This window comes from Solanum stenotomum, chromosome 7 (genome assembly GCF_019186545.1).
Source record: "Solanum stenotomum isolate F172 chromosome 7, ASM1918654v1, whole genome shotgun sequence".
NCBI classification, from domain to species: Eukaryota; Viridiplantae; Streptophyta; class Magnoliopsida; order Solanales; family Solanaceae; genus Solanum; species Solanum stenotomum.
Window position 1 is genome coordinate 41,416,056 of NC_064288.1, and position 21,683 is coordinate 41,437,738.

General features: G+C 32.6%; 1 protein-coding gene across 1 annotated transcript; it reads right to left on the minus strand.

Annotated features, from left to right (window-relative positions):
- Window positions 1–18,202: 18,202 nt before the first annotated feature.
- Window positions 18,203–21,166, minus strand: LOC125869904 (uncharacterized). Its single transcript, XM_049550303.1, has 6 exons — window positions 20,846–21,166; window positions 20,515–20,764; window positions 20,311–20,427; window positions 20,002–20,084; window positions 19,604–19,912; window positions 18,203–18,568 (listed from the first exon to the last, which is right to left on the minus strand). The coding sequence occupies exons 1-6, from the start codon at window positions 21,164–21,166 to the stop codon at window positions 18,203–18,205; spliced, it is 1,446 nt and encodes a 481-aa protein (XP_049406260.1).
- Between the last annotated feature and the right edge of the window lie 517 nt (window positions 21,167–21,683).

Below are 21,683 nucleotides of genomic sequence, written 5' to 3' on the forward strand. Positions count from 1 at the left end.
AGAATTTCAACATTACAAAAATAAAAATACCGACCTCCGAAGGTCAGAATTTCAAAATTACAAAAATAAAAATACCGACCTCCGGAGGTCGGAATTTCAACATTACAAAAATAAAAATACCGACCTCCGGAGGTCAGAATTTCAACATTACAAAAATAAAAATACCGACCTCCAGAGGTCGGAATTTAAAAAAATGAATATTCCGACATAAAATAAAAACCGACCTCGAGAGGTCAGTAAATACCGACCTCCAGAGGTCGGTATTGAATAGCGACCAAGCTTTTTCCGACCTAAGCTGGGATGTCAGTTTTAGGTCGGTATTTCAGGGAATACCGACCTCCGGAGGTCGGTATTTATAGGTCGGTATTCACTGTTTTTTTAGTAGTGGAAGAAGAAAAGAGTTTATTAGATTTAAGGGACAGATTAATCGTATCTTTTATTTATTTTTATGGGTATTTTAATCGAGTTTGGGTTATGAAGATGTGGATATGTGTCGGGATGGGTAGGAAAATATATGTTGTGGATTTAATTTTATTCAATAGGAAGATGCGACATAATAAATTTTAGGAATTTTATATAAATTAATTATTATACTTTTTGGGATACTTTTTTATTACATTCTATAAAATATGTTTATCTCTAATAACTAAAATCATCATACAGCCCTCATCTCTCTCCTTCTCCATTATCCAACCTCACCGGTAAAACAATTAAAATGTCGCATTTGAATTTCTAGAAATAGAGAAAGAGAAAGATTGGGAAATGGGAAGTGAAGAGCAGAGTATAGTGAAAGAGCCATTGGATCTCATAAGGATCAATATTGACAAAAGAATTAGCAAAAGATTGTGAAGTGAAGAGGAGGGTATGGTGATGTTGAAATAAATTGTGACCAAAATCTGGGTTTCAAAGCAAAAGGTTACTAATTTTGAAATCAGTGTTATTTTTAGGAAAAAAAATTCATTGGTGTCATTTAGATCTGGACGGAAAAATTGTTGGCGTTTAGATCTGGCCAAAATAACTCTATCTGATGATGGTTCATTTTCAGTGAAGCGAACGGAGAGACAATGAATGGTATGGGTTGTTGATGTTGTTTGTTGGTGACTCCTATGTCACAAATTTGTCGAAGAAGACAAGGAGGATGAAAAAGGACAGAATACAGTGGTGGTGGTGGTAGTGCTGTTTACACTGAAAAAATGGGGGGAAAGGGAGTTTTGTGGCTGCTTTGTGGGTTGTTCATAAGTGAAATTTGAAAAATTGCATTACAATTACGTTAAAACTAAATCAAATATAAAATATAGTTGTAATACAACTCGAATTCAATATTATACATTATTATGAATTCAATAATTGTTATTTTAGAACAAATATAATACATTTTAACACTGTAAACTAATTTAAATAGAGGAACTTTCACATATTGCCAATTCAAAAATAGTCTAATTACTCTCCATAGTTATAGTTTGATAATTACAATTCGTAGCTACATATCATAGGGAGGAGAGAGGTGAGCGAGACTGGGAGAGAGAGGAGAGAGGAGAGAGGCGAGCGAGAGAGGGCAAAGAGTAGGAGAGATGTGAATTGTATATGTATACCGGTTAGATAATTGTATATTATACATATGTATTTGTATCTATGGCAAGCGAGATTGGGAGAAGAAGGAGAGAGGCGAGCGAGATTGGGAGAGGGAGGAGAGAGGCGAGCGAGATTGGGAGAGGAAGGAGAGAGGCGAGTGAGAGAGGGCAGAGAGTGGGAGAGAGGTGAATTGTATATGTATATCAATTAGATAATTGTATATTATACATATACATTTGTATATATGGCAAGCGAGATTGGGAGAGGGAGGAGAGAGGCGAGCGAGAGAGGGCAGACAGTGGGAGAGAGGTGAATTGTATATGTATATCGGTTAGATAATTGTATATTATACATATATATTTGTATATTCTGCAGAATTATACATATACAAATGTTGCTAATTATACAAATCGAAGTCAGCCCACGTAATTAATGTATAATGTTAGTCGCGAGTGGTAATTATAGCAAACTATAGCTATGATGAGTAATTAAGTAGTATAAGTTTGCTTAACCGTGTAATTTTCCCATTTAAATAATACTTAAATATTTGAAATTCTCATATAATAGTTATAATGCATTTGAATAAAAAATGTTTTATTTATACATTCACCACAAACATTGAATAATGCCTATAATATGTACAATATATTGAATTCAAATTATATTACAATTGTTATTTGTTTTTTCTCTTATCAAACGATGTTAAAAAGATATTATACATGAATTTCAAATATTCAAAAATTATTCAAATTATTTTATATGTTATTATATTAAAACCGTGTTAGAAATATTTTATATATGTATTTAGATATTTCTTGTAAGAAGAATAAGGCCAATATGTGTAAGAGTAGAAGATGTGTTATAACTCGAAAATAAGAATATATAATACATTATGTATGTAAATTGGCCTTCACATTATACTGTATAATATGGTCGTTTGCTACAACCAATAAGAAGAATATTGTAGTGTAGCCATGGGTAATTCAAACATTCCCCACGAGCTTGTTTTTGCAATTTCGAAACAAGTTTGTGTCAAGTCTTTTATGCGGTTTAGGTGTGTTTTGGAATTCTTTAACTCTTTTACATCAAAACCCTTATTCATTGAAGCACATGGAAAAAAGTCGTGTAGATCAACTTCTTCTGTGTTACATAGCATTGAAGGACAAATATGTCATACACAATTTAGGACAAGATGATGTAACTTGTGTTTCTTGTCACTTCAAATACTTGGATGATCCATGTTTTCGAAATCTTGATCATAATTTCTATCAATGGCATAGTTTGTATGTGGAACAATTAAAAAGATGTTGCTATTTGTAATCCATTCACAAGTGAGCATGTCTTTCTTCCTAATTCATCCACGAAAAAAATTATAGCACGTTCAATTACAAGTTGTTGTTAAGGGTTTGATCCCACCACCAAGAAACTCATAGCAAAGAAGGCACACTTGATAATTTATGATACATTCCAAGTGAGTTACTATATTTTCACCATCGGGGTGGAGAAAACATTGAGGGAGGCCTACATATATTCTCAACTTTTTTCCTAAGAAGTAGGATATGTTTCTATAGAGGGGTTATTTATTTGGTCTACGTAATATAGTTGCATTCAAGTTGGAGATGAGAAGGTAATTCGAACCATCTTATTTTCCTATGAGGTTGTTGACACCCAGTTTTGACCCTCCACAATGTAGATCAATCATCGAGCTCCTTTCATTTAAAACGATTTGAAATAATTAGTTTTATAAAATTTAAAAATATTTTTTTGAATTATTTTTATGTACTTGTCATATTTATAACTTTTAAATAATATATATGTTTTTATATAAATTATGCATATAATTAGTATATTTTATGAATATTCAAAAATCGTCTAATATGATTTCATTTTTTAATTAAATATTTAGTTAATTAGGTTAATCAATAGTTATGTTTTTGAGTTAATTAGTTTATATTTAAGATAGTTATTTAATTTTGTCAAGTTAAGAAGCTTGGAGTATTAATAAATATTAATTCGTCTTATTTAAATATTAGACAAATTCCTTAAATTAACTCAATTTGGCTAACATTCTTATTCATTTGGCCAAATTATCAATTCATATGGTCATTCCCTCAATTTCTAGTGGGACAACATACGAAGAGATTATATGAAATAGGGATAAACGATAAGGTTACAAATAGGGAGAAAAAAATCTAAGCTAAAAGGGACCTCTTACACATTGAATTTGAAAACGTTTTGAGTTTTGTTTTAATCTTTCTTTCTTGCTTTATTCATCATTCTCTGGAGTTCGTCAGAATTCCCCACCGATGGTGAAAGGTTTGTGAGAAGCTCAAGCTTATTTGTCCTGGTTTGTTGCGCCAAAAGAGGTAGCTTCTCATTTTCTTTCTATTTAGTTTAAACTTTCCTTTCTAGTTTGTTTGTGCTCTATGTTAGAGCTGATAGTCATTGTAACTGTGTTGATCCAGAGGTTTTTGATAAATTAGCTGCTACTTCATAATATCAAGAATCGTGGTCTTCCTCTTGCATGAACTTATAAACTTTTTAAATTCCTCAGCCATGTCGGTTTGAGCATCAATATCTCATTACACTTATCTTCCTTTATTGATTAAATCGCGTGTCTACTATGAAGTTGAGGTGTTTGCTTCTTCTTCCTTTGTTTCTAATCTTAGTCATGAAAATGGATAATTGTTTATCATCATCATTGACTAGTGTCTAACTTAAGTCGAAATGTGTTGGAGCTTATTTTTTCCTTTGTTTAAACCTTGTCGAACCTAACATGCATATTTTTGTATTGGTTTAACGTCCAAGATGATGCCTTGTGTTATTAAAGATTCTAAATTTTAAGTTTTTGTTTGTTATTTTAGATGTCGAGCAAAGTAAAGTTTTCTATTTGAAATCATTTAAGGCCAAAAAAAATGGGTTAATAAGCTAACCAATCTAAATTCTATTGTTTCTCTTTTCATTGTTTAAAGTTTAGGTTAGTAGTTATGCATATATTCTACTTATCATCCTAATCTTCCAACTTAAATGTAACACCTCGGATCTCAAAATAGAGAAAATCCTAGTTTTCAGAAAACTGGTGCCAGTACCAACGGAACCACCCACGGACTTAGGTAGAACCACAGATCGTATGTGGGGTTCCGTCCTGAAGGTCCAAATTTTGATGGTCTCTGATCCCACCCACGGTTGACCAGTATGGTCCGTGATTGGACTATGGATCGTAGGTCTTACCATAGGTGAGGGTCAGCAGTTATTCAGAGGAAAATGGTTAATGTTGGGTCAACTTTAGACGGTCATATCTTTTAGCACAACATGAATTAGGTGGCTCATGACCTATCAAATTAAATATAATTGAATGCTCTTTCCAATGCCACCAAGTATGCTAAAATCCAAACTCGAAGTAAAAAGTTATGCTTGTTTTAATGATGCCTTGTCAAGCAGAGCATGAATGACGACCCCAAATGATGGTTGGTAGTTCAAACGACGGCCCGTCAGTCCTGTAGTGGAGGGCACTCGTCAGTTTTAAGTTAGGGTTGTTTTGGTCCTTTTGCATATGCATTAGGCACTTAAACTACGTTGTTTTACTCGGTCTTAACCTAATAATCTAGTCAGAACCTACCCAAAACCTTTATTCTCCAAAAATCACCCGAATTAGAGCAAAAAGAAGAGGAAAGTCGATCAGCCCTCTCAAGAACAAGCAGGAGGTTTTCTTCAAGTTCACCCCCGAAATCCAAAGGATTTCTCCGTAGTTTTCGTCACCGGGTATGTGGTATTTCATAAGTGATTTCCTTTCATCCACTAGGTCCCTAAAATTCAGTCAGTCCCTTGATTCTACATAGCTTGTTTAGACCTAGGGTTTGTAAAATCTAGGGAATTTATTGTGATTTTAGGTGCTATAGAATCCATAGTCTAAATAACATGTTTTCTTGGAAACTTTGCATAATTCCTTGTATAAAACTCAGAACCCTAGTTTGTGTAAATTCTCTTAGTTCATGAATTATATTTGCTAGGTTAGTTAAACAGAAAACCATGCTCCAGATTTTGAATGTCACATTCTTAGTATATAAATGTTGTATTCTCAGTTAGCATGTTAGTATTTTTAGCTATTCAATATTTCAGTTACATTTTAGTCATATACATATTCAGTTGGGAGTAGACTTAGCACCGAGTTGGACTAGGGTTCAGCGTATCCTCATAGTCACAGAACTACGTGCCCGCGTAGGATTATAAGTCCCCTCTGTTGGGCATTAAATTTAGTGATCACGCCAGTCATGCCTTTATACCCCTGGCAAGGTGTAATGGGTCCTCTAGATGAGGCGTATACATCGGACTCCACGTTTAGCTCACGTGGTTTATGTCGGTTAATAGTAGCTCCCACAGTCAGACTCTTAGTGCATTTGACCAGGTTTTCAGTATATACTTCAGCATTCAGTTCAACATGTTATTTTCATGATTAGTACTTGGTCATTGCATTTAGCTTTTCAGTTATGTTTCAGTATTTACAATCTTGCTCAGTTTATGTCATTGCTCAGTTATGTTTTGTTAAAACTTATATATATTTGTTCAGCTTAGTATCTATATCATTCATGCTCAGTACATTCCAAGTACTGACGCATACTATGCGCTACATCCGTTCATGATATAGGTTCAGGTACCTCAGCATTCAGATGACGTTTAGATCGATTCTCAGTCCACATTCAGCAGCTTCAGTGGTGAGACTTTATATTCCTAGGACAATAGAGATGCTTTCATTTTAGTCTTTGCTTTTAGTTTTCAGTTTTTGTTAGAGTTAACTGGGGCATGTCCCAACAACTCAACTCAGTTAGAGGCTTTTTCAGACATAGTAATAGATGCAGCTTGAGTTGTTAAGTGGTGTTTCAGTCATCACTAGACTTTCATTATATTTTATATATTCAGACTAGTTGGGTTTTCCACACTTTCAGTTATCCATTGTTTTAGCTTCCGCATAGTACATGTCTTATTCAGTTATTCTCAGTATGCTTGATATATGTCAGACACAGGGTTAGCTTGGGGCCACTCATGATCTTAGGTCCCGTGTTACATCAAGGGGTAGCCTCGAGGTATGACATTAACATTGTTAAACATGATTTGCCTATACCTTACTCTACCTTTAAGCATCAGGCCCTTTGTTGTTTGTTGTTGATTGTCGTTATCTTTAAATAGGTGCAAATGCTCAGAATCAGTTAAAGTGGTAATAGTATGCTGTCTTATATTTGTTTTCTGGATTCAACAACATCATTTCTCCGTTCTCTGGTCTCATTTTTGTCTCATTAATTATTATGCCATGTTTGAATCAAGTCTTTTCCTTCATGTTGTCTAAATTTTGGTCGACAATTGCTTACTATTTGTAGTTGAGTTAATATGAAATGTGGATTTTGTTTTCCTTTCAGATCTTGGTTTATTTTTAGTTTTTGTTTTCTTTCAAAGTTGTTGTCTATTTCTCTTTTCTGGTTGCCTCAGCATGTTGGCCTATTCAGATTTTTAACCTCTCTAAGTACTCTGAAATTTCTTCTTATGGAAAGGATTATAAGTTCTTATAAGTGTGTCAAGGGTAGTATCTACAACTTCTTATAAGTATTGTGTGTGTAATTTCTTGCATTATGACACTAATTTCTTTATGCGATAATGAGTTTATTTTAACCAAAATATGATTTTTTAAGTTAGACTTTTAAGCAAAGGCTCCAATTGATTGAATCATATTTGAACTAGTGAATTTGGTCTCATTTTTAAAGTGTTCGTTTCCTCAAAAGATTTCTATGTTTCTTAATACATATTAAAGTCACTGATTGTCTCTATTTAAATGTGATTTTGTTGTTTTAGTTATCAAATATGACTTCCCCAACTTGTCCATTTTTTATTCTAACTTAACTAGTCACGTGGCATGATCATAATATGATCACATTTATTTATCTACTGGTGCCACTAGCTACTGAAATTTGGTTAGTTTTCTTCCAGTCTAGTTTTTATGTTTTCTTTATAAGTTTCTTAAAGAGTTTCATATACCGATTATATATCTTTCTATTTTTGTGGACTCCTTGATGTTGAGTCCAATGGACTCTTATCTCATCTCTTTCTACATCTCGATTGAGCCATGAAGATCCAGCTATACCTTTCTTCGAGTCTCCCTCGTCATAAAATTGGAAGCCGTGAACAAGTCCAAAGGAAGTTAATATGCAGGGCGAACGAAAAGCTAAAATACATGGATTATAACATTATACATCAAAATGTATATATTGTATACAATGGAGAAATGGGCCAAAACCCTAAAATTTTAGCAGCAGCAGTCAAAACGATTAAATAGCATGCTCAAGAGAAAGGAAAATGGGCCGAAGCCTATTTTAGTTCAGCAGAGTTCACCTCCGAATTTAGGACAAAAACAATTGGGCCAAAATCATCATAATTAGGCCCAAGTACTGGCCAATGCGGATATAAATCAGACTTGGGCCCAAATTTTATTTTTTTTTATTGTATTTACTATATTTAAATGTGAAAATTTCATATATGACATATATTAGACTAATATTTTCAAGTTATAGTAGTAGAATTAAAATTTTCAAGTTGTAACAATAAAAAATTTCAGGTTGTAACAGTTTCTTAAAAAAAAAAAAGTTTTTTTAAAATAATTGTAAAAATTTGTTTTGAAAAAAATAAAAAGATAAAAAAATAAAATAACTCATTTTTGAAAAAAAAAAAAGGGTAAAAAAACGGAAATAAGTGTATTAATTAAATTTAAATTGATTGAAGATAATTACTAATTAGCATAAATTAAAGAAATTCAAACTAATTAAGAATATTTAGTTTCCTTATTTCACTCTAATTTGTTAAAAATAATTAAAAATTCTGATTTCATCCATTTTCTTCCACGTTTCTCTCTCTTCGATATTTTTCCAGAAATCTTGTCACTCTCATCTAATTCATATTCGTTTTTATTCAATAATCTTTATTTTCTGAACGGCTTCTTATTAGTATTAATAAAACATGGCGATAGATGGGATCTTTCAGATTAGTGTTCTTTACGATTTTTTATTTGTATTGTAATACAAACCAAACGTTCAAAAAAATTATGAGCAGTGATTCTGGAAAAAAAATAATTCAGATTTTGTTTGTGAATAATAGTTTTAATTATGGTGTTTTTGGTATGAATATTCACTTTTGAAATTACATAAAATTTGTTTGAAATTGGTATAGATTTTTGTTTGAACATTCTTTTTTTTTTTGTATGTTTCTGGTTAAAAAATTACATAAAATTTATTTGAATTTGGAATATTGGTTATACCATGTTGGTACGATTTTAGAATTACATTTGAATGAATTTCGTATACTATTTGTCTAATAAATGACAATTAATTGTTAAAAGTGATATTATTTTGGTATTATAGTGGCATGATTCTGCTGTGAAAAGTGACGACTTATGCATTGAAATAGGTATGAAAAATGTGCATAATAATTATATGAAATTTGTATACTGATTTCAGATTTTTTGTTGTGTATAATAATTTGAATTATGGCGTTTTTTTTAAAATGTATAATGTTATATTTAGTATGAACATTGAATTTGTTCATTATTTGTCTAACGTATTTTCTTTTGGGTATGTTTTTGGTTAAAAAAGTAGATAATTTTTCTTTGAAATTAGTATACTTATACTACCAAGCATGTATGACAATCGATAATGTTTTGGTACGATTTTTGGTTTGATTGGATTTTTTTTTTGGCATTATATTGTAATGAATTTTGAGAATAATAATGTAATGAATTTGGTATACTGTTTATTAAAGAAATGACAACTAATATTTCTAAGTTGAAATTATTTTGGTATTCTAGTGGCATGATCTTGGTATGAATAATTGATAACTTTTGGCATGAAATAGGTAAGAAATGTGTGAATAGGAATTGTATGAAATTTGTATACTGATATAACATATGTATTTTTACTTTTGTATTCTGTAATAACATATGAAATTGTTTAAAATAACATATGTATTTTTACTTTTGTATGAATTTTGTAAGCATAAAAATGGTATGAAATTTGTATATTAATATAACATATGTATAAAAGTTATTTGTACTTTTGTATGATATAATATTGACACAATAATTTATGATGAAATAAAAAAATATGCAATTCAAAAAGTGTTGGCGCAGAAATTATTGTCGCCTGGTTAAAAAAGAACTGTAGGGAGACCACAACTTGTAAATGGTTTGCTGATGCGAAATTCAAGAGGTCTAAGATTACGTGCTGTACATGTCGTCAGGAGGAACACAATAAGAAGACATGTTCAAATTACCCTTCTGAAAAAAAGACATAATTTATTTTTATTTTGATTTGGTTGTTTTATTGTGGCAAACTCATGTTTTGATTTATTTTGTCTTTTAAGTTAATGAATTATAATTTCAGAATATTTATTATGTGTGCTAGTTAATCATTTGTGTATTCAGTGTTTTTCAAATGTATACTAAAAAAATAGGTAATGTTTGTATGCGATTGATATTGACTGAAAAAATTAAGTCAAATCTTAGTATGAAATTGGTATACATTTGGTATCCAACTGACGTCCCAGTGGTAAAATTGAAAAACAACAACATGTAATTGAGATTTCAACTGAAATAGCCAACGTAAAACTAGTTAATATTGTATCCAATTTGTATAAATTTAGTATTGAATTGATATCCCATTGAAAAATTGAAAAATCAACATGTGGTTGAGATTTCAATCAAATTAGACAACCTAAACAAGTTAATGTTGTATTCAATTGGTATCCAACAGATATCCCACATGAAAATGAAAAAAACAAAATGTAACTGATATTTCAACCAAATTAGACAATCTAAAACAAGTTAATGTTTTATCCAATTTATATACACTTGGTATCCAACTTGAAATTTTAGTACAAAGACAAAAATAAAAATGTATAAAATTAGTATTCAACGGGTATAAATCCGGAAAGAATAAATATGGTTGTAAAACAATACATATTATATATTGTTATCAGAAATTGTAGCAAAAGAAATTTACATCACCCAAAAATCAAAACATGTAATTAAAAGTCTAAACTGCAATAATTAATACAAGTTCTATATTTTCCTCTCTCTTCAATTTATATTCCGTATTCAAGTGTGATTTTTTTTATCATAGTTAAGCTAAAACTTAAGAAATCCCTATTAAAGATTTTATGATCTCATATTATCTATATATATCAACAAATTTCAGAATTAAATATATTTATTTCACCAACAAAACAGTATTTTAGATATAGAAAAACACACCAAAAACAAGTTCAAAACTTAAGTAAAACAAGTTTTTTTTCTCAAGAAATCAAGTTTTAGATTAATTAAAATAAAAAATGAAATCAAAATTTTCAAAATATAGAATTCCTAATGCTAAAAATATCAGATTAAAAAAAAATAATATCGAAATTTAAAATTAAAAAAACATCAAGAAAAGCAAAAAAATAGATTAAAGAGAGAGAAAATTACATGTTAAAATATACGGTGATAAATTTATTTATTTTTAAAAAATTGAAGGCCCCAATAGTCATTAATAAATAAAAGTTATTTGAATAAGTTAAAAAATCCCTTTAAGGGTGTAATAGATAATTACAAATTGATTCTCTCTCATTAATATTATTTCTCTCACCTATTAATTATATAAAAGGAACTGCAATCAATATAATTAAATAATTAATAATACAAAAATATAAAAAGATTAATCATTTAATAAAGTAAATTTTAATTGATTTTTAAATAAAGTTAAATTTAATTGATATGTTATAACCCGTGATTAAATTGTTATAAGTAAGAATTTTTTAAGAGTAGGTTTAAAATTCATAATATTATCTCTTAAATGTGTATATGGTGTATTTTTCCTATTTAAATCTTATTTATTTTATTTGATACTAATTTGATTTTAACTTAGTTCAAATTCTTCAAAAGATGAATTATCCTAGAGATTAGTTTATTTATAACAATATTTTTTTTAAAAAAATCTTAATTTTGTACATTTATCCAATTAAATTATGGTTGAATTTCTTACTTATAAAAAATTGTTTTCAAATTGTCAATCCTTCTAAGGAATTCAAAAGTTTTTTTATGTAGTCATTTTTGGACAATATGTGCTCTTTTCAAAATTGTTTCGAGTGTGAAAATAAATTACTTCCTTAAATATATTTTACATGTCAATATTTTCTTTGAAAATTAACCAAATATTTTAAGTCGTTGGATAATCGCATGTTAGAGAACGTTTTAAGTGTCCTAAAAATTTTCTTGAAACGGAAATGTGAGCCCCGTACCCTTTTTTGTAATTTCAAATGATTTTCTTGTTTAAATCTTTTGAAATTAACTCTAAATTTTCTTAATTTCTTTTAAAAATTAAGTTTTTTAAAATGATTTTTCCCTTAAAGTTCAATTGATTTTTTGAATTTCAAATTACTTTTTTTGTTTAATACGTTTTTAATACAGAGTATATATAATACCCAAGTCCTATTCAAAAACCTTTTTTTATATATAATCGATTTAATATTTTTTCTAATACAAATGATATATCTATAACACAGATTAAACACATTTGTGCCTTAACTCAATATAAATTGTGTCTATAATATTCAGATTCCATGCACCTTTTTAATACGTACCTGATTTAATTTTTTCTTGATACAAAGTATCTATAATATAACTTTTATTCATTTGTCTTAATACAGAATACAAACTATCTATAACACCCAAATTTTATGCACAAACTTTTTTAACACAACTGATTTAATACATTTTTTAATACAAAATATCTATAAGACAATCCTATGCACAAATTTTTTTACATATATCAAATTTGATACATTTTTAATACAAACTATCTATAATAAAATTTTCACTCATTTGAGCCTTAACACAAAATACAAACTGTCAATAATTCTGTCTTACCATAGAATACAAAATATTCAAATTCTATGCACAAACTTTTTTAACACAACTGATTTAATACATTTTTTAATACAAAATATCTATAAGACCTAAATCCTATGCACAATTTTTTTACATATATCAAATTTGATACATTTTTAATACAAACTATCTATAATACAATTTTCACTCATTTGAGCCTTTTTTTTAAGACACTCTGAGCACCATTTATATTACAAAGATATTCAAACAACGTGCATACAAATTGTCAAAAATTTCAATTTATTCAATCAATATACATAAATCTATGACTTATCAAAGTTTTTAATGTATTTTACTCAACAACAAAAAACATATCCAGAAATAAATTTATATCCAACAGAATGTTGAAAATTTAACAATCTTCTGAAAAGGTTACTCTTAATAAAATGACTAATGTCTAGCTAAGTAATGTGAAAAATTATGCCTCATCTTTTATTTTGAATATTTCTACAATTTGTTTATTGTGATAGGTTTGTCCACAATTATAGCAAAAAAAATAGATCATTTGTGCTTTTTGTTATTTTTCTTAGTTTTTTAGCTGTTTTTTTTTTTTCAATTGCAGGCAACACCATCTGAGCAGACACATGAAGTGGTATATTCCAATTGCTTGAATCAGAAAGATTTTTCTATTAAAATTGGTATTTTTTCAATAAGTTTGTCTTTGTATAGTATGGACTGCAGTACTCTTTATACCCAAGATGCTTTTTATGGACAACTGTTAATTAAAGCATGTTGGTATGGTTAACTGTGAAGTGTGTAATCCCATCAATCACTATATGGAAGTATTCATATGTTTCCTATACCTACAATTAGTATAACTTTTTTTTTTTAGATAATTTCATACTCAGATATTTTCAATATCATAAGATAATTATAATATATTCTGATAGTTACATGCATATCCTCTTTTTTTCCGCTTCCTCTTTGTTAAGTTTCAAAATTATACGGTATTTTTTTGTCGAGGTGAAAAGCTGAAAATGTAGCCTTTGATTGGTTATTGTTATTTCGAATCAAATGCACATAAACACGAAATCATGTGTGATTCATGATCTTGGACCACAAACTTTGTTCAAAATTTATAACTATTGCATCTGCATTGTAATTAATGTACCGATTGCTACTATCCTATCTCCCATTGTGGTAAAGCATAACAAGTATTATGACCATTTTATTATTGACTATACCTACAAACTCATACAATAATCTGAATTTAGGGGAGAAACTGAATTGTCACAGTATTTCAATTGAATTATACAAACTAATATAATAAAACTGGGAGAAAAGGAATGAATAAAATTGACTTTAAACAGTGATGAAATCACTCGAATAAAACTCAAAGCACATTAATGATCACATAGTATCAATTTGACCAGTTCAATAGCTTGAAATTGAGTAAATTATGATGAATTTATCCTTTTCAAATTCAATTTTAAAACAAAAACAAAAATGAAATCAAGTTTTTTACCTCACTAATGAATCAAATTGAATTCAAACAGAAGAGAATTTATTTGAATGAAATCATAAGCATATTATTAATGATCTCATAGTATCAATTTTGACCACTTAAATAGCTTGAAATTGAGTAAATTACGATGAATTTATCTTTTTCAAATTAAATTTTAAAACAAAAATCAAAATGAAATTGAGTTTTTTATCGACTGAATGAATCAAGTTGACTCAAACATGGAAGAATCTACAAGAATGAAATCGGAAGCACATTAATGATCTCATAGTATCAATTCGACTAGTTCAATAGCTTGAAACTGAGTAAATTACGATGAATTTATCCTTTTTAAATTTAATTGTAAAACAAAAATTAAAATGAAATCTAATTTTTTACCTCACATCTATATCACGAAATCAAATAGAAAGTGATTGAGAAATCCTGGGAGGGAACAAATTGGAGAATTAATAAAACAGAGAGAGAAATAAAAGAGGAATGGTGTTTTGCTATTTAATTGTAACACAACAAATGCTAGTTCCTTTAAGAGTAGATCATATACTATTATTCGTAATTAATGTAATATATTATATTATTTATGTAAAATGACCAAATTATAATAATAATTTTTTAAAAAAATCTATTAGTTTTAAGAATAAAAGTGGACCAAAAAGATGAATATGTGATACGTTGAGACTGATTTTTTTTTAAAAAAAAAAAGTGAGAGGACAAAAATACCTCTTGTGAGAGCATTTTCTCCCATTTTCCCCCTCATTGATGAACTTTAAAGTTGTTTTCCTACCTTTTTTATATAAAAATAAAAAGCTTTTTTATGTGTTAAGTGTTTTTTTTTGTAAATAAAAAAACTTTAGAATATATAATTATTTTATTTTTATTTTAAAATAAGCGTAACTCTAATTTAAAAAATAAATTCCCTCATATCATATCACATACTTAAAAGAGTATATATGGGAGATTATTTTTTTGGAAAAGGGTTAAATGTACCCCCTATACTTTCAAATATGGTTTAAATATACCCTTCGTTATACTATGGGGTCGTATATTCCCTTACCATTATACTACTGAACATATATACCCTTATTTTGGATGGAATGCCACATGGCTGCATAGCATCTTAAAAAACCCATCCCCATTTTTTGACGCGCTTCACTTGGTCTTTTATTCGTTAGCCTATCCAAAGTCTAACCCCATCAAAAAAATTCCCAACGAATACATCCTTATTTACTCCAACAGCATCAGACTCCATTCAAGCAATATCCATGGGAACATCAGCTTCTCCATTTCCACCACCATCAGACTCCATTGAAGCAACAAAATAATTTTTTAAAACTTCCCTCCAAATAAATTACACTCACAATAATAACAAAAAAAAAACTAACTAGAAAATAGCAGCAACCACCCTTACAAATCATCAAAATCTCCCTTTTAACTAACTTCTCTTTGTAAATTAAGGTTAGAGCAGAAATAGAAAGAGAGGAAATTGGGGGTTGACGAAGTCTTTTGGTATTGACGAAAAGACTGAAAACTAAACACACCCACAAATTATATTGAACTAAAAGCATTATCTATACTCTGTCTCTTGACCCCGAAAGTAAAATAAAGACTAGCATCATGTGAGGATTTCTTTGGAATTTTTGAGAGTGACTATAAAAAATTTACTCGCTATTTTTCGGTGGGAATAAAACTGAGATTCGTGTCTTGATTAATCCAAGTGAATTTCTAGAATAATTCATGGATTTCATGAATTCTTGGGATCAATCAATACCCACCCTTACATCAATCAATACCCATCCTTTGAGGTCATAATTGGAAAAAATAGGGAATTTCATGAATTCTTGGAGATTTCATCATAAAACCATAAGAAATCATCAATTTATACATAATTTACCATAATTCAATCATTATAAATGAATTTGAAAGGAATACATGAGTTTGAAGTCAAACCCTAACTTTTGGGGTAGTTACTAGTTTTGATATTGAAGTTAGAAGGGACTCCATGGATGAAGAGCTGCCATACTTAGCTATGAATCCCCACGAAATTGAGAAGAAAAACCTTGCTCTTTGAAACCCTATGCTCCAACTTCAATCTTCTTCTTCCTTGAGTTCTAGAGAGAGAATTTTTGGAGAGAATGAATTCTTTTGGGATTTTAGAAAAATGATTTTTGATGACTTAGTTTAATGGTCTAAAAACCTTATATAGGTGTTTAAAAATAAGCTAAAACGACATCACTTAATATTAGTTAAAATAAAAAAACCCCAAAGTGGCCCTAAACTTAACTGCCAAAAGGCAATCTCAGGCCTCACCCACGACCCCTCACTGATGGATCGTGGTTGGACCCATGGCCCGTGCTGGTGAAGCGTGGGTTGGGGTCTACAACTCCCAATTTTGGCCGTTGACCCATGAGACCTAACCACTAGACGTGGACCCACCCACGAGGAGTGGGTCTTGCCGTAGGTCAAAGGGTTTGGGCAGTTTCTCTTGGTCCTCCTCAAGGACCCTTGGTTGGTCCTTGGGGAGTCGTACCTTGATGTTCTAACCTGAAATCCTTCATTCTAAGTACGGAAAGTTAAATTCACGACTATAACCCTCACGTCAAGCTCTAGTTTAGCCTACTAGTTTTCGGAGTGTTACAATATCTCCCCCTTGGGAACATTCGTCCTCGAATGACGATTTAGACACCTTACGGAAGTAAAGAGTCAAGACTAGCAGCCCATCATGCATGCAACATCAAAAAAATGCACAACTCAAAGGAGGACAACTTTTACTCAATGCACAACAACATGAGGAACATCAATCATATAAGCTCATTTTCTCACTAAAACATAAATTTTCTCATGAACATGCATAACATAAGGAGATCATGGAAAACACATATAACACATGAATCCCATAACAAGGAAAAACTCAAGAGGACTACTTACCTCAAGCTAGAATAGGAGTAGAAGGAAAAAGATGAGGCTATTGGGAGTTCATATCGGCCTTGTCCTCCCATGTAGCACCCTCAACTAGATGATTCCTCCACAAAAACCTTCACGGAAGCTACTTCCTTGTTTCTCAATCTCTTAACTTGCCGGTCTAGAATCTCTACTGGAACTTCCTCATATGAGAGGCTTTCATCAACACCTAACCCTTCTAAGGGGATAATGGATGCCGAATCTCTAACACATTTCTTGAGCATGGAGACATGAAAAAACGAATGAACCGAAGCCAACTCACTTGGCAAATCTAACTCATAGGCAACTTTATCATTACGCCTCAAAATTTGGTATGGGCCTACATACCGGGGACTAAGTTTCCCTTTCTTGCCAAATCTCATCACACCCTTCATGGGTGAAATTTTCAAGTAGATCCAATCATTAACCTCAAATTCTAGATCCCTTCTTCTCACATCGGCATAAGACTTTTGCCGACTTTGGGCCATTTTCAATCTATCTCTAATGAGTTGGACTTTCTTAATGGCCTCTAAAACAGATTCTGGACCCATCAAAGCCATTTCTCCCACCTCAAACCAACCTATAAGAAATCGACACCTACTACCATAGAAAGCCTCAAAGGGAGCCATACCAATACTTGAGTGATAGCTATTGTTGTAGGCAAACTCTACCAATAGAAAATGGTCATCCCAATTAACCTTAAAGTCAATCACACAAACCTTTAACATATCTTCCAAATTTTGGATGGTGTGCTCCGCTTGCCCATCGGTTTGGGGATGAAAAGCTGAACTAATCTTAACCTTGGTGCCAAGACCCTTTTGAAATGATCTCCAAAAGTGAGAAGTAAATTGAGGGCCACAATCGGAAATAATGGATAAAGGCATTCCATGCAACTTCACCATTTCTCTTGTATACAACTTGGCATAGTCCTCCACCGAATAGGAAACCTTGGCGGGAATAAAATGAGCCGATTTCGTCATCCGATATACGATAACCCAAATAGAGTCATGTTGTCTCCAGGTACGGGGTAAACCAACAATAAAGTCCATATTTATCTCTTCCCAGTTCCAAGTAGAAATATCTATATTTTGGGACAAGCCTGCCGGTCTTTAATGTTCAACCTTAACTTGTTGACAATTAGGACACTTAGCCACAAACTCGGCGATATCCTTCTTCATCCCATTCCACCAATGGACTTCCCGTAAGTCATGGTACATCTTGGTGGCTCCCGGGTGAATAGTATACCGAGAACTATGAGCTTCCGATAAGATTTTCTCTCACAAGTCATCCACATCCGGAACACATAAACGGCCTTGGTATCTAAGCACACCATCTCCCCCTTGGGAGAACGCCTCAATAGATATCTTAAGCACCGTCTCTTTCAATTCAACCAAAATAGGATCAAGGCCTTGCTTAGACTTCGCATCCGATACGAAAGATGATTCGGACCCATTGTGAACCATGACACCACCCTTGGTGGAATCCACTAATTGAACACCTAACTGGGCTAACCTATGAAAATCATTAGCCAACTCTTTCTTGTCATCATCTATATGAGCAACACTCTCCATAGACAACCTACTAAGAGCACCTGCTACTACATTGGTCTTGCCGGGATGATAAAGAACACTTATGTCATAATCCTTCAATATTTCAAGACACCTTCTTTGGCGAAGATTCAAGTCCTTTTGACTAAACACATATTGTAGGCTCTTGTGATCCGTAAACATATCATGGACCCCATATAGGTAATGCCTACAAATCTTTAAGGCAAAAACAACTATCGCTAACTCAAGGTCATGGGTAGGATAATTCTTCTCATGGACTTTAAGTTGCCTTGAGGCATAGGCAATCACCTTACCATTTTGCATAAGAACACATCCCAACCCAACTCTAGAGGCATCACAATACACCACAAAACCATCGGTACCTTCCGGTAGTGTCAACATCAGGGAGAAAGTAAGTCTATCCTTCAACTCTTGGAAACTTTTCTCACAAGCTTCCGACCGCACGAACTTAGCCTTGTTTTGAGTTAAAGCCGTCATTGGAGAGGCAATGGAAGAAAAACCCTCAACAAATCTTTCTTAATAACTTGCCAAACCCAAAAAATTTCTAATGTCCGAAGAAGTTAGAGGTCTTGGCCAACTCTTGACCGCATCCGTCTTCTTAGGATCAACCTCAATACCCCTATTTGATACAATATGACCGAGGAAAGCCACGGAACTTAACCAAAATTCACACTTGCTAAACTTTGTGAAAAGTTGGTGGTCCTTAAGAACTTGCAACACAATTCTCAAATGGTCGACATGCTCATTCTCACTCCTTGAGTAGATCAAAATGCCATCAATAAACACAATCACAAACATATCAAGGTATTGTCTATTCATTAAGTCCATGAACGTCGTCGGAGCATTAGTCAATCCAAATGACATAACCAAGAACTCATAGTGGCCATATCGGGTCCTAAAAGACGTCTTTGGAATGTCTTCCTCTCTCACCCTTAATTGGTGATAACCCGAACGAACATTGACCTTAGAGAAATAATTAGTCCCTTGCAATTGATCAAACAAGTCATCAATCCTTGGGAGAGGATACTTGTTCTTAATGGTCACTTTGTTCAACTGATGATAGTCGATGCACATTCGAAGAGACCCACTTTTCTTTCTAACAAATAGCACCGGAGCACCCCATGGTGAAATGCTTGGACTAATAAACCCCTTATCCAACAAGTCTTTTAATTGTTCCTTCAACTCTTTTAGCTCAGTCGGAGCCAGTCTATAAGGAGGAATTGAGTTAGGTTGCGTATCCGGAATAAGGTCAATACCAAAATCTATCTCTCGCTCGTGAGGAATACCGGGTAGATCTACCGGAAAAACTTTCGGGAATTCATTTACAACAAGGACCGACTCGAGAGTAGGGGTCTCAGAATCTACATCCTTCACCCTAACAATATGGTAAACACAACCCTTGGAGATCATCTTTCTAGCCTTCAAACATGAGACAAACTATCCCTTAGGTATAAAATTTCCCCCTTCCACTCAAGAACATGCTCACTCGGGAACTGAAACTTAACTACCCGAGTTCTACAATCAATCGACGCATAATATGAATGCAGCCAATCCATCCCAAGTATCACATGAAAATCTAGCATGTCCAACTCTACCAAATCAACAGGAGTCACTCTATGGGATAGGGAAATGGGGCATCCTCTATAAACCCTCTTAGACACCACAGAGTCACCAATAAGAGTAGAGACAGAAAAAGGTTTTAACTATACATCGGGGAGCATATCAAATCTCATTGCCACATATGGCGTCACAAAGGATAAAGTAGCACCGGCGTCTAATAAATAATACACATCTATATGACAAACTTTTTAACATACCGGTCGCCATGTTTGGAGAACTCTCACGATCACCTTGATTTTGGAGAGCATAGAAACGGTTCTTCTTGGGAGCATCGGAGTTTGAACCGCTAGAAGGAGCTTGCTTGCCCTCCCTTCCTTTAGCCGTAGACATAGGACAATCTCTCATCTTGTGACCACTCTTTCCACAACTAAAGCAACCATCTGTGACAACTAGGCACTTACCATCATGCTTCCTTCCATATTTGGAACAAATAGATCTAGTCACATAAGAACCGCTACCATTACATCCTTGAGGTTTAGGGTTGGACACTTGATCCTTGTTGACCCTTAGAGGAGAACTAGAAGAACCTTGGTTGGAAAACTTTTGCCTAAACCTTGGCCGGACTTGTCCATCCGACCGAGCATAGGAGAAGTTTCTGTCACATGTCCTAGCTCTTTTCACCTCCCTATTATTTCCTTTAAGCTTTGACTCCTAAATTTGTTAGGCATGTACCATAAGGCGTGAGATATTCATATCACCAATGAGCATTATCGTACAACATTCTTTTTCAACCAAGTCGGACACTCCCATCACAAATTTATTCATCTTAGCCCTTGAATCTGCTACTAGAGTTGGAGCATACTTGGATAGTTGGGTGAACTTTAGGGCATATTTCTTCACACTCATACCTCCTTGACGAAGGTTAATGAACTCTTGCATCTTAACTTCCCTCAACTCAAGGGGAAAGAACCTATCAAGAAATGCCAACTTAAACGTTTCCCTGGGACCCGTTCTTATCGGCCTACCATCTTTCCATTTGTTACACCACATTTGAGCAACACCTTTCAATTGATAAGCAGCTAACTCCACCTTCTCTACCGAAGTCACCCCCATAATAGTAAGTACCTTATAAACCTCATCTACAAATCTTGAGGGTCCTCCTCCACTTTGGAGACATGAAATTCATGGAGGTTCATTCTTGCAAAATCCCTCACTCTCGATGCCGCCGAATTCACATTAAGGTTCATAAGAGCAATGAACTCTCTATTGGCTTGGGTCGTCATGGATTGGGCTAACATTTCGAAAGCCGACCTAACCTCCATATTCGACATAGTCGAAGGATCAATCTGAGCTTGAGGAACTTGAGGAGGAGCTTCTTCATTCACATTGTCTTCCTCAACCCTTATTGCAAAAGCCCTTCTAGCAGTTATATCATGTAGACCATAGGTCAAGGATTAGAAGAAAGACCTTATAGAGTTAAACTCTATCGCACGACTTAAGAGTAATGAAAGAAGTGGAATTTCCTAAGCATCTTGTAGCCTCTCATCCATAATTATGGTGTGATTCACACTCATGAACAAGACTACTAGATGTGGCTTATGAGACATGACATGATCCTAGAATCATTCTA